Here is a 16,018-nt window from a genome sequence, read left to right as displayed (position 1 = left end):
TATATATATATATATAGATATATGAATGGATAAAAAGTTTGGTGGACAAAGACTTGCTATCCACTTAAGTTGACATAAGCTCATCTCTCTCTCCTCGGGTTGCTTCAAAAAGCACATCTTAAAAGCAGAAGCAATTTCAATAAATATACTTATATATATATATATATATATATGAATGGATAAAAAGTTTGGTGGACAAAGACTTGCTATCCACTTAAGTTGACATAAGCTCATCTCTCTCTCCTCGGGTTGCTTCAAAAAGCACATCTTAAAAGCAGAAGCAATTTCAATAAATATACTAAAAAAATTTCACCAAACACCATTATTGGCTGGTTATTGAAAAGATAAACAAAAACACTCTAAAAAAGCAATACCAAACTGGCCTGAAGTTTATTTTAACTTTTACCTTTATGTTGTTGATTATTGTTTTTTATTTTTATGCATATTATGTAGTTTATGATTAACCATCTCTTCAAAAGCCGTTAAAATTATAGCTAAAAAAAAGATATTTACAAGGACTATAATCTATTTTAGTAATAGTCCTAGTTCAATTTTATAGTGCTTTTTTATTTGTTGCCAAGTTTGCTTCAAGCCTTTAAAATACCTGGTATACATACAAATATAGCATATAGGATCATATGTGCATTTGTACATTTCGAATTTTGTAATTTAAAGTTTATTGCCAAATTTCAGTCTCTCTAAAGAGAATAATGGGTAATTAACATTGTTTTGAATTCCTAGTGCTTTCCTAATTTTCAATTTAAAATTAATTGACGGGTTTTCTGCCCTTTCTAATGTAATGTTGAATACGAATTTTTGTTTATAGTAAGTGCACTAATGGTTAACATGGTTTAAACATTTTGTTGCCAGCTCTTTACCTTTCATTGTTTATCAAAGCTGGTTATTTGAGCCACTTAGGGTAACCCATTTACATAAACAGGTCGGTGTATTGACCCCTTTATTAAAGGGGTCCGGGTCGGCTCAAGCTTATTTGGACGGATCAAGTTTGACCCAACCCAAAATGACCTGACTGACCCATTTGCCACCCCTATATCCGACATGTCTTGGATAATAATATAAAGAGTACAGAGTACCCAACATGTACCAAGCAATTACTGAATAAAGTTCTTAGGGATATGCCTCTACTATAGAAGAATGTGTTCATGGTCCATAATCAAAGCAAGTCTTTCCCCACCAATAATGCCAACAAAATAATCTACATATTCACATACAGCGTTAGGATCTTGCATCAACAAATGTCAGTCATAGTATCAATACCAAGCAAGGTATAGAGGTACCATACCTAATAAGAAAAATTTATGGGTTAACAGCAACATAAAGTTGAAAGTTAGGGAAAAAACAAAGTGCAAAACCTGTGAAATGAGGCATGCACAAGTGTGTACATGCACATAGACAGAACTGTTTCCATTTTGGGGAAATGGATGAAAGTGCCAAAACGAATAACTGAATATCGAGACAGTGACCATGAAAAAGGAAAGTATGGTTGTATACTAAGATGAGGGTTCACAATTACTTGTAAAGTGTACTGCCAAACCCAAAACTTAATAGCAATTTTAAAAAAGCCTGAACACAAAGGTGATATACAGCTATATTTTAAACTATGGGAGAATACATACTGGATGGTTACAGCACTTCTTTAGTTCCATAAGAATGAACTTCAAAGTACTTTTTCTCCCTGTAGAAAAAAGCTCAGCAATTAGAGCAAGATAACGCAAACTATAAATGCATACTGTGTATGTAGAGAGAGGGGGAAACAGTAAACGGGGGCATGCAGACGTGCGTATATCCAAACCCCTACAGGCAAAACCATCAGCCTATTCAGTTCATAGCTGACATCCTAGATGTGCACCACGTCAGTGACACATCAACTGTGTGTGTGGAGGGACAAACCAGCCTTGTTTACTCGTGTGTGTATGTGTGTGCGTATTAAAAAGTTATAAATTGCAATGAAGATGAAGATTCATGCAATGAAAAATGTACTAAAAACACCAAAAACCTCCTTGATATGTAATCTACAAAGATGGTTATGAATTACGAGGCACCTGCAGAGTCATCTGACAGCCAAAAATGCTTATATTCCGATTCTTTTAACCTTTATGACTTTGCAATAACATTACTCACCATCATAGATTACTTGAAAACTGGATGATTCAAGAATAGTTCAAAGATCCTTGATATTTCTGTTAAAAAGTGACCTGAAACGCCTATGAAATGACACTTGGGAAGTTTCAAGAATTATTGTAGACATTCATAAGATTATAAAATATGTAACATCCAATAAACATTGTGAAAGACCAAAATATTTGGAATGAGACTATGACAACAGATGTTAGATGGGAACTCTGAACTGTGAACTCGGAAGATTCTCGGAAACATCCACTTCAAAATTGTTAGCAAAAGTAATCAACACAATTGATCAGAAAGCATTGACCAACGACGGCGTGCAAGAACATATGGGTCTACAAAGCATACTCAACATCACTAAATTATTTGCTCTAGAATATGTTAAGATCGATTGCTGCAATTAAACAGCCCTTACATGGAAAGACAACATCTTCAGTAGAATCTGGGGTACATACACAGCTAATGGTTGTGTAAACTCGGCTGAAGGTAAAAGGGGGTATTTTCACTGTTATTAAAGGTGTGCCATCCTAGACTCCTAGTTCCCATAGTATACATTTCCAAATATACAGCACACATTATTGCTTATTGGGAGAATTGGCAATCAGAGTAGAGTCACAGACTCAGGCCATAAACCAGAAATACATTGTTATTGAATGTGTGTAGTATTTGACTGCACTAAGGTAGAGACTTGCAGAAGATTTGCTGTCTTTGACTCAAAACATGTTTTGGTTGCTTTCAAGTCAAGGCAGCGAAATGTTGGAGTTTGGTTTCACCCAAAACATGATTGTAACATTATGGTATCTGACATGCAATGTTAAAGGTTGACGAGATGGAGTTTTGAGTTCCCAACGGTTATGATTCAAATTTGTTTTGGTTTCAATTGCGATAATACATCAATGCTTTCTAGAGGATTTCCCAGGTGTGGCTTAGAGAGTTTTTGTAGGCTTGAGAAATTTCAAAGGTCTTTCAAAGTTGGGTTGTGTGAAAAATAAGAAAAAAGAATAGAGGAATTTTTTTGCCCCACATATTCGTATGTATTCTCTATATCGGAAGTTGACCTTTATCATAACAAAGTTGAAGACACAGATGATATGCAAATGGTCTGTTAATTTAGTACGTGAATCATGTGAATCGTATAAATGTACAGGAGAACAGAAAAAAGTTGCACGAAGTTTATTTTCACTATAGGGTTGCATTTTCTAGGAAAATGATAAATATTTAGATGCAGAGAAATACATTCTATTGCTTAAATGTATCAGAACCTAGTCTAGCAGAGACCAGACTCAATGGGATGGACAAGGATAAATATTTAGATGCAGAGAAATACATTCTATTGCTTAAATGTATCAGAACCTTGTGTAGCAGAGACCAGACTCAATGGGATGGACAAGGAGCAAAAAATCAAAGGCACTAAAATTCAACAAAACTTCGTGGTCAAGTAAAACTAAGAAGGAGAAATTCTTGAAGCTAGCACCATTTTCAACAGGACACGAGAAACATAGATCCGTTGCAATAGCATATTGTAAATGTTATCCGCCCAGGAGCATAGAAAGACAGCAAGTTCGAAACTTCCAACCAACCAGACAGTTCTTAATAGCCATAACAATGAAGTGATTACTCAAATGATGAATTGAAAAGTTTTTTAAGAAATATACAAATGCACACTTCAATAACTAGGGAGAAATGCATGCCTCAAATCTTCCATATGCATAAACATGCAGATAACAGGGGGCATAGAAAAGTGTAGGTCATACTTTTACCCAATCCTCATTAACTCCCACCCACCTTCCTTTCTTCAAAGTTCAAACACCCACATCTTTTCTTTCCCTCAAATGAAATCAGCCTTAAACCTCTCCCCACCAGACCTTTCAGTTCCTTCCTAAGATTCCTCCATTTCTCTCAATATTCTAAAGATTTTATATTCAATCCCTCTTTTCCCAATTTTCAATTTTGAACATGGTTGGCTCCTGCATGAGCCCCTTATCAAGCCTCAAGCTCAAAGTATTGAGTGCTACACTCACTACATCTAGAATTTGCGAAAAGCTCCACATGAGCAAGGCCATGGGAAGTTCAATGTTATAACCCTCTGTACCTACTGCTCCGACATTGACCTCTTTGCCTGCAAGTCCACATCCAAAAGAAGCCTCAGTGTTCGTTCGATTGATAAATAGGGGATCTTGAGGGGAACTTCGATTACTGAGGACCAATACGTATCTCTCTGTAAGCCTATATCTCCTTCAGAAACCAAAGAAGCCATGTTCCAAATTAGTGATCAGAAAAGGACCTGATGGCTACACTGCTAAGTTTTTCAGATCCTCTTGGAACATTGTTGGAGAGGATATTATCAGAGCTATTGGGAGTTGCTTCAAGTCAGGTACTATGCTCAAAGCCCTAGACACTACTTTGATTTTTTAGTGCCTAAAATCGTATCTCCAAAGTCCAAACTATGCACTAAGTTTAGGCTGATAGCTTGTTGTGATGTGCTTTACAAATGTATTTCAAATGTGATCACAAATAGATTGAAAACTGTAATTCACACCATAGTCAGTGAGAATCAGGGGGCTTTCATAAAACGTCAGAGTATTGCTCATAATATCCTTATGGCTCAAGAATTACTTCATGTGTATGGTAGGAAGTCTATTAGCCCAAGATGTGTGATCATGGTGGATTTCAAGAAAGCATATGACTCTCTAAGTTGGTTTTTCTTAAATGATCTTCTTCAACAGTTTGGGGTTTCCTCATAGAGATGGATTATGGAGTTTGTCGAGACTGTTTCTAATCCTATTACAGTTAGTGGACAAATGAGGTCTATCTATTTCAGTTCCTGGTACTAGGGGCTTGAGGCAAGGAAATCCCATTTCCCCTTGTTTGTGCTTGCAAGGAATAATTAAGTAGATGCTTGGCAGATCTCAAGGAGGTTAGGGCATTTGAATTGCATCCTACTTGTAAAAGTATGCACATATTACACTTGTGTTTTGCCGATGATCTTATGCTATTTTGCAGAGATGAATTCTCGGTGACTCAAATATATAATAGATTTCTCCATTTCTCCAAAGCATCTAGATTATTTGCAAATGAAGCTAAGAGACTAGCCTTCTTTGGGGAGTTAAGCATAGTACTAGAATGACAATTCTCCAAGTGATGCGCTTTGTTAAGGGTCATCTCCATGTTAGATACTTGGGTATCCCTCTTTCTCATAAATCTTTATCATCCCAAAACTGTGGTGTGCTTGTCGAGAAAATTATTCAAAGAATCACTTGCTGGACATCCAAACTACTGTCATTTGCTGGTTGGCTTCAGCTAATTGAAACTATCATCTATAGCGTGCAGAACTTTTGGGGAGAAATATTCCTATTGCCTAAAAAATTTGTTAAAGCTGTTGAGGGAGTTTGCAGACTTTCTATGGGCTGGAGATAAGAAAATCATAAGAAAGCTAAAGTGGCATGGACTAGTGTTTGTTCTTCCAAAGAGGTGGGAGAACTTGGTCCCCAAAATCTTTTTGTTTTTAACAAGGTACATATGCTTAAGCATGTGTGGGCTATTTGTGTTAAATCTGACTCTGCGTGGGTTAGATGGATACATGGTTATTATCCACTTCATCAAGACTTCTGGACTATGCAAGCTAAGCCTCACTATTCATGGGATTTTAAGAAACTCTTGAAACTTAAGACTAGTAGCTCCGCATTGTGTGGATTATAGATATGAAAAGGTGGAAAACCTGGTTTTTCTACTTCCTCTGCCAGTCTCCTATAAACTTCTTATTGATGTAGGGGGGAAAGAAGTGGGGCTCATATAGTTTGGAGTAAGTTCACCTTACCCAAACATTCATTTGTCTTTTGGATTGTTTGTTTAGATAAGATGCCAACAAAGTCAAGATTAAAGCCGTTTGGGATTGTTGATGATGATTTATGCCCTGTTTGTGAGCGTGAAACAAACTAGAGATCACTTATATTTTCACTGTGACCCTAGTTTTCAATTGTACGATGGCATTATGAAGTTTGTTCAAATCCATCATGCTCCTAGAACCTGGACTGTAGCTTGGATGGAAGAGTGGAAAAATGGTCATCTATCACATCCATTAATAAAGCACCAGGTGCAGCTTGCATTTATTACATATGGATTGCACAAAATGAACTTGTTTTTCATAATCAGAGGGTGCCTGTAGAGAAGTGTATGAAGCTTGCTATATTTGACATTAAAATCCAATGTTTAAAGCTCCAGAACTCAGAGAAGAATAGAGATTGGTGTTAAGCAATGCATATTGAGCTAGATTTCTTGTCTAAGAAGTAGCAAGCATGTTCATGTTATTGTTAGGTTGTGAGATTCTACAAAGAGTGTAGCCAACCTGTGAGTAGAGAGGAAGTTCTGAGGCTCTCGGTTTTATGAGAGGCCTATTCTATAGCTTGATTGCATTATTGCTATTGGTAATGGAAAGTTATACTTAGAACAAGAAAAGAAGCACCATCGTTGACACCAAATGTCCTAGAAATGGTTGAGACCCATAAGCTTGCTACTTCACCGCCCCAACATCAGGTCCAATGGATGGGAGAAGAGAGAATAAAAGAAAAAGTGGTATGAGGGTACTTTAAGTCTCTACCATTCAAAATCAAATAGAAAGTGCCACAGGGGGAAGTTTCTAAGCTCTCAACTGATTTGGAGAGTCAATTAGACAAGGATTAATTGCGAACTGACCCCCTGTAGTATCACCCAATTACGAATAGCCCCCCTTGTAGTTCTGTGTTGCAAATAGACCCCCTGTAGTTCTATTTATTGCGAATAGACCATTTGTGGTATCGACCCAAGTGCGTATCACCCCCTTAGTGAACTATTTTGACTCTTTTATAAGTAGAAAAAAATTAGTGATTGGGTGCCTATCCTCACCAATATAACTATAGGGGTGTCTATCCGCCTCATCAAACATTTTTAACGATTTTAAGAGTCCAAAAGGATTCACTCAGGGGGTATATATGTGACAAACAACTAAGGGAGTCTATTCACTGGTCGGTGATACTATGGGGGTCTGTCGCATGTAATACAACTCTTTGGAGGCATTTTTCTAATTGTACATAAGCATCTCCTCATGACTACAGTTATCATATATAAAACGAAGGGAAAAGCAATATAAATACTCGTTTGAGCCATTTGCAGCATAGGAGAGAGAGAATTAACCAAGAAATGATAGGAAGAGCCACCAACCATTTTGAATTTGCATGCTCAACTTTTCATGATTTTTCTCCAAAATATTTATGTAGAGTTCCCTCTGATAATCAGTTAATGCACATGGAACTTCGACCCACTTTTTCACTGGAATAGACCCAGGAAGAACATCAGATTTCATTCGTCTCAACATCCTGTCAAATACGTATATTAGATGAGTTGCGTATAATTTAGACATACTGTGCGAAAATTTCATCGCCAAATAAAAGAAATACCTTGGTCTCAATAGTTCGTGAATTTCAGCAATTTTCTTCTCTATGTCTGGAGGACTTAAACTTTTGATGCTTTTATAAGATTCAGCTTCAGCCTCTGGGTCAGAGAATCTCTCAGGATCAATATAGTTCAGCAGCACAAAAAGTTCCAGCAACGTGTTTTGTAGAGGAGTTCCCTAAAATTCAGATATAAAGGGCATAGTTATTGTAGAAATAAAATTACTGTGGCGGCTAATCAAACAACATGTGTGAGATAGCCAATGGTCTGAAATAGTAACACCCCACGATTGCATTTTGCCCTCAAGTATGGATAAACAAAGACTTACAGTCAACAGTAACCGGAAATCAGAACTGTATTGTTTGAGGCAGCTAGCAAGCTTGCAATCAAGTCGTTTGATTTTGTGAGCCTCATCAACTGCACAAATACAAGTAAATCTTTATATAATCAGAATCACGTGGTTAGAGAAAAAAGATCTGAGGCCAAGAGTGAATGAATCATCCGCATGGTACAAATTACATTGCCAAGAGTGAGTGAATCATCCGAATGGTACAAATTACATTTTACTTTGCAGCTCAAATGCAGTTGGGAAAAGGAGAAGAAAGCACTCATATAACATACAAAAGAAAGAAAACAAGCTTTCATATGCTATCTTAAATAAGAGACGAAAAATAATACACACACATAAACATTACCAAACCTACTGGTCATAGTAATGTTTTTTTCCTTCTTCTCAATCTTCTTTTCTTTCTTTTCTCCGTAAACAATGATAAAGAGAAATGATGCAGTACCCATACACTAGGACATGTCTTACAATTTTAGAAAATATATTAAGGTGATAGCTAGCATATGCTCAAAGCTGGGACTTCTAACAACACAACCCCTCACTGTTGCCATGAAGCTAGCCCTCAGTAGTGGAACTTCACAAGAGTTTTAGGATTCGTTTTAGTTAAGAATATTGTTAGTTAAATGTACAACTTTGAGATCAGCCAACAACAAATATGTTAGACACAAACTTCATCAACAACACAAAAATCCATTAGTAGCAAATTCAACTGCAGTTAGGGATAACCTTGAAATGGACAGATTCCTCTTTAGTATTCATTCGAAGTGTGCGTCAAAGCATAAACAAAATCATATTATCTTGTGTAATTTGATTCATGCAAGATTATACTCAACAAACATGTACTTGGATCGTTAAACATGAATCTTATTTTCCATTTCAATTAAGTTAGAGAAAACACAGTTTGGTTGAGCATGAAAACACAGATAAGCATTCTGATAGCAACGGTATCGCTCTACGTAGGTGACAGGATTGATATTACGATCCCAAGATTAAAAAAATATAAAAACATTCTGATATCATCACGAAGAAAAAATACCAATAGCCAGGACTTACTAACAATCGCCGACCATCTAAACTTCCTCAGTGTGCTCATATCCAAAATCACAAGCTCGTAGTTTGTAATCAAAGCATCAAAAAGAACATATTTCCCAGATGCGTACATCTCATGTGTCCGGATGCATCGACGGGACTGCTTTTCGCCTTGATAAATAATCACATTCAGATCCTTAGCCCAATTGCGAAACTCCTAGAAATAATGTAGGGGAAAAAATAAGTATACATTTCACACGCGTGCACGCACACACAATAGGAACTATTATATCATGGTAGCTAAAATATATAACACCTGCAGAACAATCATATGAATGGTAACTCTTTAGACAATAAACTATCACAGAAAAAGTAGCTACATGAACAGAGCAAGATCTAGAATTGCAGAGGTCGTTTCTGCCAGACTATATTAAAAATAAACATAAAATGATGTGCACAACTTGACTGGTAAATCAATCAATCTTATAATTAAATAAATAAAATAGAGAGAACAACCCAGACCATTCTTCTTTAACTTATGAATTATGTGCAAAAAAGAAATATGCATGTCCAGATGATTGTTTCAAGACCATGTATCCCAAGGAAAAAAAATTAGAATTTCACAAACCTTCTCCCACTGAAAGAGAATACTCTTCGGAGCAATTATTAGAATAGGATCAATATTGAGCTTCTCTTGCTTCATGCACCGAATAAAAGAAACAACCTGAATAGTTTTCCCTAGTCCCATTTCATCTGTACAAGAGAATGCAAGCAAAGAAATGTCTCAGATACTTCATCCCACAAGCATACAGGAATACATCATGTATGGACATAAATGTGGACCTGCACACAACTCAATTTTTGTGTCATAAAGTTCAGAAACAGGTGCCTTTTTTTTCTTCTTTCTTTCTGTGTAGAACAGTTAATACAAAATTTGCAGCATACAAGACGCCAGAAAGTAGAACACTCACAAATTTCTATGTGACATAATGTGTTTAAACAAATCTCAATTTCTTATTCCTTTATCATACTCCCTTTAAAAGAGAGTACGAGTAAAACTTTCTATGGACAATTTTACCCTTAAACCTTATTTATATTATATATTCTGATTCTAATTAGATTAACTTAAATTAAATTAATAAAATTAACGGCTCATTATTTTGTAACCTTTACCGATTCATCTCCATATCTCCTCTTTTGTCATGATAACATATCTTCACTAAAAATTCAAAAACTCTTTCTCTTCTCTTTCAACACTCAATCCCTTTACCTCTTCATTTAAAAAAATTCAAATACGACTCCTCTCTTCATCTCCACCCGAAATTGACTCTAAAAAGCTCCTACTTTCAAATACCAACAACATTTCAAGTATTTCTTCAACAGTACATCGATCTGTATCGAGCCTAATCCTTCGTCTAATTCCTCCTCCACATTGCCCCCATCCATTTTATTCTTTGGCGCCGGTTTAATAGTAAGTTTGAACTTTTTTTTAAAATTTTTTGGAAGATGGAAACCAAGTGATTTTTTATGCTCTCTCAGTTTCCCAATTCAGAACAACATAAAGATGCAGCAAGGCGCCAAGATATTTTGGAACCCACCAAATTTTGTTGAATACTTTTAAGTTTTTGTTGAGATAGTATAATTTGCAAACAACCAAACTAGATATAATTTGTATATAATCTATTAATTAATTTGTACATGTCATATATAGTAATTCAACTTTTCACACCGTACCAAATATCATTCTCAGTTTATAAGTATATGGCCAATGAATTTACATGTCCTATCAAACTAGGAACTAGGAATCCTTCTGCATAATTAGTTTTTTTGAAATTCTTTATCTTTTTAAGAAATCCTTGATCTTTTTTTGTATAACTTTTTTATATCTGAATTCACTATTTGTAATTTTGGTTGTTAAAAGATTTGAGCCCCGAACTGTGAAAAAGGGTGTAGCTTGTGAGGATTCAGTCTAGCCTGTCTTTGTAGACATGTTGAGTTTATTGGTTGGTGTCGAGATGGTGATTCATATAGGCATAACTTGAGTTGAGACTATATATTTTGCAGGTATATTTAAATATATTTGTCGTTTTTCTTTCATGTATGGTTTCATGCAATCATGACTAGATATGTAAAAATATATATAGTGCTTTTATCTTTTTGTTTGGGATAAAAGCTACTCTAAGTTGAGAATGGTAGTATGGCTATCGGCTAGGGTCTTTTACGGCCCATTTTTTTGTTAGAAGAAGTATATATGAATTTGTATAGTATTGGTTAATTTAATGGACTATATTTATTGCATGAATCTACTTATTGTTTTACTTTTTTGGTAAGTATGTTTGAATATGTTTTTCTCTTGTGTGTGGGTTTCATGTAATCATGGCTAAATCTGTAAAAATACTTATAGTGCTTTCATATTTTTGTTGGGGATGAAAGCTCATTTGTAAGTTGGGAATTGTAGTATGGCTGTTGGTTGGGGTCTTTTAGGCCCCATTTTTTTCTAAAAGAAGTATATTTGAATATGTATCATATTGGTTAATTCAATGGACCATATTTAGTGCATGAATCTACTTATTGTTTTATATGCAAATTTTTTATAGTGCAGTATAGTTGAGAAAAAAAATACCACAATTTAATATTAAATAATGATAGAGTTTGGTTAAAGAGGATGAAAACGCGGTCTCAATATTCCAAGTAGTTTTAGAATAAGCTCATTTTGGTACTATAAAATTCAATAATGATGATTAATAGCTTATGAGTCTAAGTGAATGGATATGGCTAACAAGTTTTGTGTGTTTGCATAAGATAACAATATAAAAAAAAATTAGAATCTTAATAAGATCACCCTATTTTAATAATTTTTCAACTACTAAAATTTTATTTGTTCTCTGAATTGTGGGCAATGCTTAACTTCTATTTGATCGATCAATTGATAAATGTATAATATACAATGTGTTACCATTTCATTTACCTTTTTTATATTCTTATAGTACAGACCCTTTTATAAACAAATTTTATCAACATTTAGTTTCATTAATTGTAATCATTTTTTTTTTCAAAAAAAAATCATTTATTTTTTTATACTTAATCTTTATGGTTCATTTACATTTTTCATTCATGTAGATTTTTTGAGTGCATATAGGTAATTATAAAATGTTATGATTTTCATTTATGTTTTTGTTAATTATTGGAAGAACATGGTATTTAGACCTGTTGTTGCATGAAGGGATATTCAAAATACTCTTCAGGGTTTTTTACAAGTGTTGATCTTACCATTTATAAAAGCATGACTACCAAGAAGCATATTTTAGCACATAGGCATTTAAACCACAAAGAAATTTGTTCGCTAAGTAGTTTTAGTTGTTTTATATATAGAAAGCAACGTAAAATTTACATGTAGGATAACTCTATAAAGTTAGTTTGTTCTATGAAAAATAAAAATAACAATTAACATAAATAAAAAATCACTATAAGTGTGTCCAAAATTTTTTTATAAAGAATTATGGTTTTAGTAAAATTAATTATGAGTTTAAATCTAAAATTTTAATAACAAAATTATAAGAAAGGGAAATTTTTGCAAAATTTAAGAAGCCAAAAATGTTATTTCTAAGTCCACAAAATAAAGAACATTGTTTATAAATTTAGGTAGTCCTATAAATTCCAAAATTTTATTTTGAAGCCAAAATGTAGAGTTTAATAAAACACACATTTTTAGATTTATTATTTAACTCCTAGTTCAATCAATATTCTTTTTCTATTAGAAAATCCTTAAAATGGTGTAAATCAATAGTTTTTCTTCAAATGATTAGAAAGTTACTAGGAATAATTATTCATTTTATTGAATTAAAAAATTTATGTATGTTGTATAATTATAGGATCCGTTGATGATAAAGCTACTGGGAGTACATTTCTCCAAGCAATTGAGAGATATTATTCAAGTGAGTAAATATCATCTTGTTACTTAATATAAATATTTAATAAAAGTGTATCAATTATATGTATTGCTAAAAAAGTATTGAATCAGTTAGATTGATAATAGTAGAATATCCATTCATTTAATTGCAAATTCGATGCACTCTCGGCCTCAAAATTCAATAACAACAAATCAATCAAAATGACCATCCATTCTAATTCACATGGATTTACTTAACAGTTTCGATTAATTTCACTTTTAATTTGCATACTAACATTATTACCTCTTCCAAATGCTTAATTCTAGATCTTTATTTTTCCCCTTTTAAGTCACTTTTTCTCATATTCTTTTTCACAAAATAAATTCAAAACCTAAACAAGCGATAGTACAAGTTTATCAGATGGATTGTTTATTATTTATAATGTTATTAAAATACTCTAAACTTTATTATTTCCCGTGAAGGCAAGAGTATGAAACCAACAAGGTTATACCCAAAGAAATCCGAAAAGTTTTAATATATTTTAAACTATTTGCCAACCTAATTATAGTAAATAAAAAACTCAAAAAATAATCACGTGCAACGCACGTGCATCTCACCTAGTATGGAAAAAAACTTCAGTTACATTAGCACCATAATTAAAAACTAAGATTGTAAATGCACTAAATACAAACCACAATAGGGTTTGTCTTGGCAATCAAAATATACAGCATACCTGCAAGGATAACATTTCTCCTCGCCTTAAAGTTGTTAAGAATCCAGCTCTGTCCTTGAAGTTGATAGTCATATAGAACACCTCCATACAGCTCATTAGGAATCTTGTTTAGTGCTTCGCTACCAGAAGATGTGGAAGAATTATCAACTCTTTCTGTAGCTCTTTGGTGTCTCTGGATTAACCTACTAACTTCAGGCGATAATTCTTCACTACAAGATGATTCCCATGTTGAATCACAATAATCAAGGCCCATCCATTTCACAAGAAATTCGAGATCCCCATTTTCTTGGTTCATTGATCCTATGTCCAAAATTTCAAAAGGTTTGTCTGAGTCACACTTTCTCCTACAAGAAATCACACGGTCTATTTTAAACCATTCAGGTTTCCTTTCATCAATGAAGTCAGATCTACTCGTTTGGCTGCAATAAGAAGAAACTCATGATAAACCACACAGGACAATGTAAACAAACATTAAAAACACCAAACGAGAACAAGGGTCTAAAACAGTTCTAGTTTATAGAATAGCCTACTATTTAGTCTATGACTCTAAATTAATAGGATAGCATTTTGCTCAGTACAAATGCTTCAATGAGGATAGAGAGTATGAAGCACCAAATTTTTCCAATGATCCAATAAGTTGGAAACTTTGAAGTTGGAAGAAGTTAAAAGAAAAGGAAGAAAAGGAGGCATCGTTGTAAAGGGAAATCAGAGGTAGGACTAAGGGAAGTCAGAGGTAGGACAAAGGCTGACCAGTGTTACTGTATGGAAAAAGTGCCCTACAGTATAGATTATATATTTATATTACAAGGATAAAGCACAAATAAGTAGGTTGCACAGAATATTTCGTTTATTATATCATAGTCTTTTCAAAACATTATAACAATATTTACAACTAAAAAACTAGACCTTCATGATTGTTCTTTCTTATTTTCTTTCCTTCCTCCTTTGTTCCTTTTTCTCCTTCTCTCTTTTTTAATGTGCCTTCAATTGCGGCAGAAGCACCATCTGCATCTCCAACTATAGTTCTTAGACTCCCTGTATTTTTTATGTTGTGCCTCTCTTTTTCCTCAACATAGAAAGAGGGAGAAGCACAATGCTTTCTGCTACGGTTCTATATTCCATCATCTCTCTAGATAATAACTTGTAATATATTACCTTCCATGCAGTCATATTTATTGTTTTCACTTGTTTTACATTATCAAACATCAATTGTATTTCTTGAGATTTTTCTTCTACTTTATATTTTCCTGTTTAAATTTTTCTGAATGTTGTGCCTTCTCAAAAAGTTGTGCATTTACTCTTTAGTATAGAATTTTAAAATTTTCTAAATTCCCAAAAAACAGATAGGTGGTGCATTGGTGCCAATGGTGCCAGATCCACCACCCTAAAGCACCCAGCATTTCTAAAAAATTGGTTGGATTTTGATAAAAGGGCAAAAGTTACAACTTGGCTACCTTACCAAATCTGAATAATTAAAATATGTACAGTTGATATTACTAAGATAGGACTACAAGAGTTCAATCTTATATGCGGCTTGGAGACATCTGTTTCTCAGTTTGAATAATAGCAAGTTGCCCCCTAACAAAATACTAAACTTGATGTTTGTCTCAGAAACAAAACTTACTGGCATTTCTTCAGGTAGCTGTGCATTCTTACAGGACTAAAAGCATAAAGCCATTCCCTGGGAACCTAAAGATAACAAGAACAAAAAAAGAATCAGATATCACTCTAATATTTTTCTAGAAATTAAAAAAATCAATAGAAAGATGATCTGCCCTGCCATCTAAGTTTCGAAAATAAGAGTGAAGAAAACAGGATTCTAGAAATATAATTTATTTAAGATTCCGTAAACAAAAGTGTACAGCTTATCCACAAATAATGTTAATTACTCTGCCAGAAGGGTCATTTGAGTCATCAATATACAAGTTCTATTGCTTTTCGTGAGAGGTGTTAAAAAACCTGCACTTGTTTTCTGACACCAAGAGTGAACAAACAGTATTCTAGAAAATTAACTTATGCAAGCTTCCATAACCAAGAATGTACAGTTTATCATAAATTATGTTCATTACTCAACCAATTAGTCATTTAGGTCATCAATACACAATAAGTACCATTACTGTTTGATAGAGGTGTAAAAATAAACTTGCAAACATTTTTATTTTAGCTAGTCCCATCAACCATAGTACATACATCAAAATTGACTCTATAGGTCCTATAAGATGTTGGGCTGCTTGGGCATAGGCTTGTAGGCATATAAAATTGCTTATAGGTCCCCTAGCACAGCTCGGCACAAACCGACGAACCAACGAGGCGACGAGATCGGAATCCCAGCAACGGAAATGAATCCACGCGTGCAGCAATCAAACTATGAGTTGAGGAAAATCACGAGTCATCCAACCGGAGCGGTACTTCGGACGATATCACGATCGAATCAAGATCAATTTCGGA

At 34.2% G+C, this 16,018-nt stretch overlaps 1 protein-coding gene across 2 annotated transcripts in view; it reads right to left on the bottom strand.

Annotated features, from left to right (window-relative positions):
• The window catches only part of LOC109822305 (CHD3-type chromatin-remodeling factor PICKLE-like), a 24,589-nt gene extending 9,307 nt beyond the window's left edge, over positions 1 to 15,282 (bottom strand). For both annotated transcript variants that reach the window (XM_020388492.1, XM_020388499.1), the window contains exons 1-8: positions 15,195 to 15,282; positions 13,571 to 13,989; positions 9,576 to 9,700; positions 8,972 to 9,164; positions 7,901 to 7,989; positions 7,578 to 7,750; positions 7,342 to 7,496; positions 1,638 to 1,696 (exon numbers count right to left, since the gene is read on the bottom strand). In XM_020388492.1, coding sequence (XP_020244081.1) covers positions 1,638 to 1,696; positions 7,342 to 7,496; positions 7,578 to 7,750; positions 7,901 to 7,989; positions 8,972 to 9,164; positions 9,576 to 9,700; positions 13,571 to 13,989; positions 15,195 to 15,220 — 1,239 coding nt within the window. In that variant the 5' untranslated portion in view covers positions 15,221 to 15,282. The remainder of the gene's footprint in view (positions 1 to 1,637; positions 1,697 to 7,341; positions 7,497 to 7,577; positions 7,751 to 7,900; positions 7,990 to 8,971; positions 9,165 to 9,575; positions 9,701 to 13,570; positions 13,990 to 15,194) is intronic.

This window comes from Asparagus officinalis, chromosome 1, assembly GCF_001876935.1.
Source record: "Asparagus officinalis chromosome 1, Aspof.V1, whole genome shotgun sequence".
Classification (NCBI taxonomy): domain Eukaryota; kingdom Viridiplantae; phylum Streptophyta; class Magnoliopsida; order Asparagales; family Asparagaceae; genus Asparagus; species Asparagus officinalis.
The sequence above is the reverse complement of the archived record's forward strand: the minus strand, read 5'-3'. Positions and strand labels throughout refer to the sequence as shown.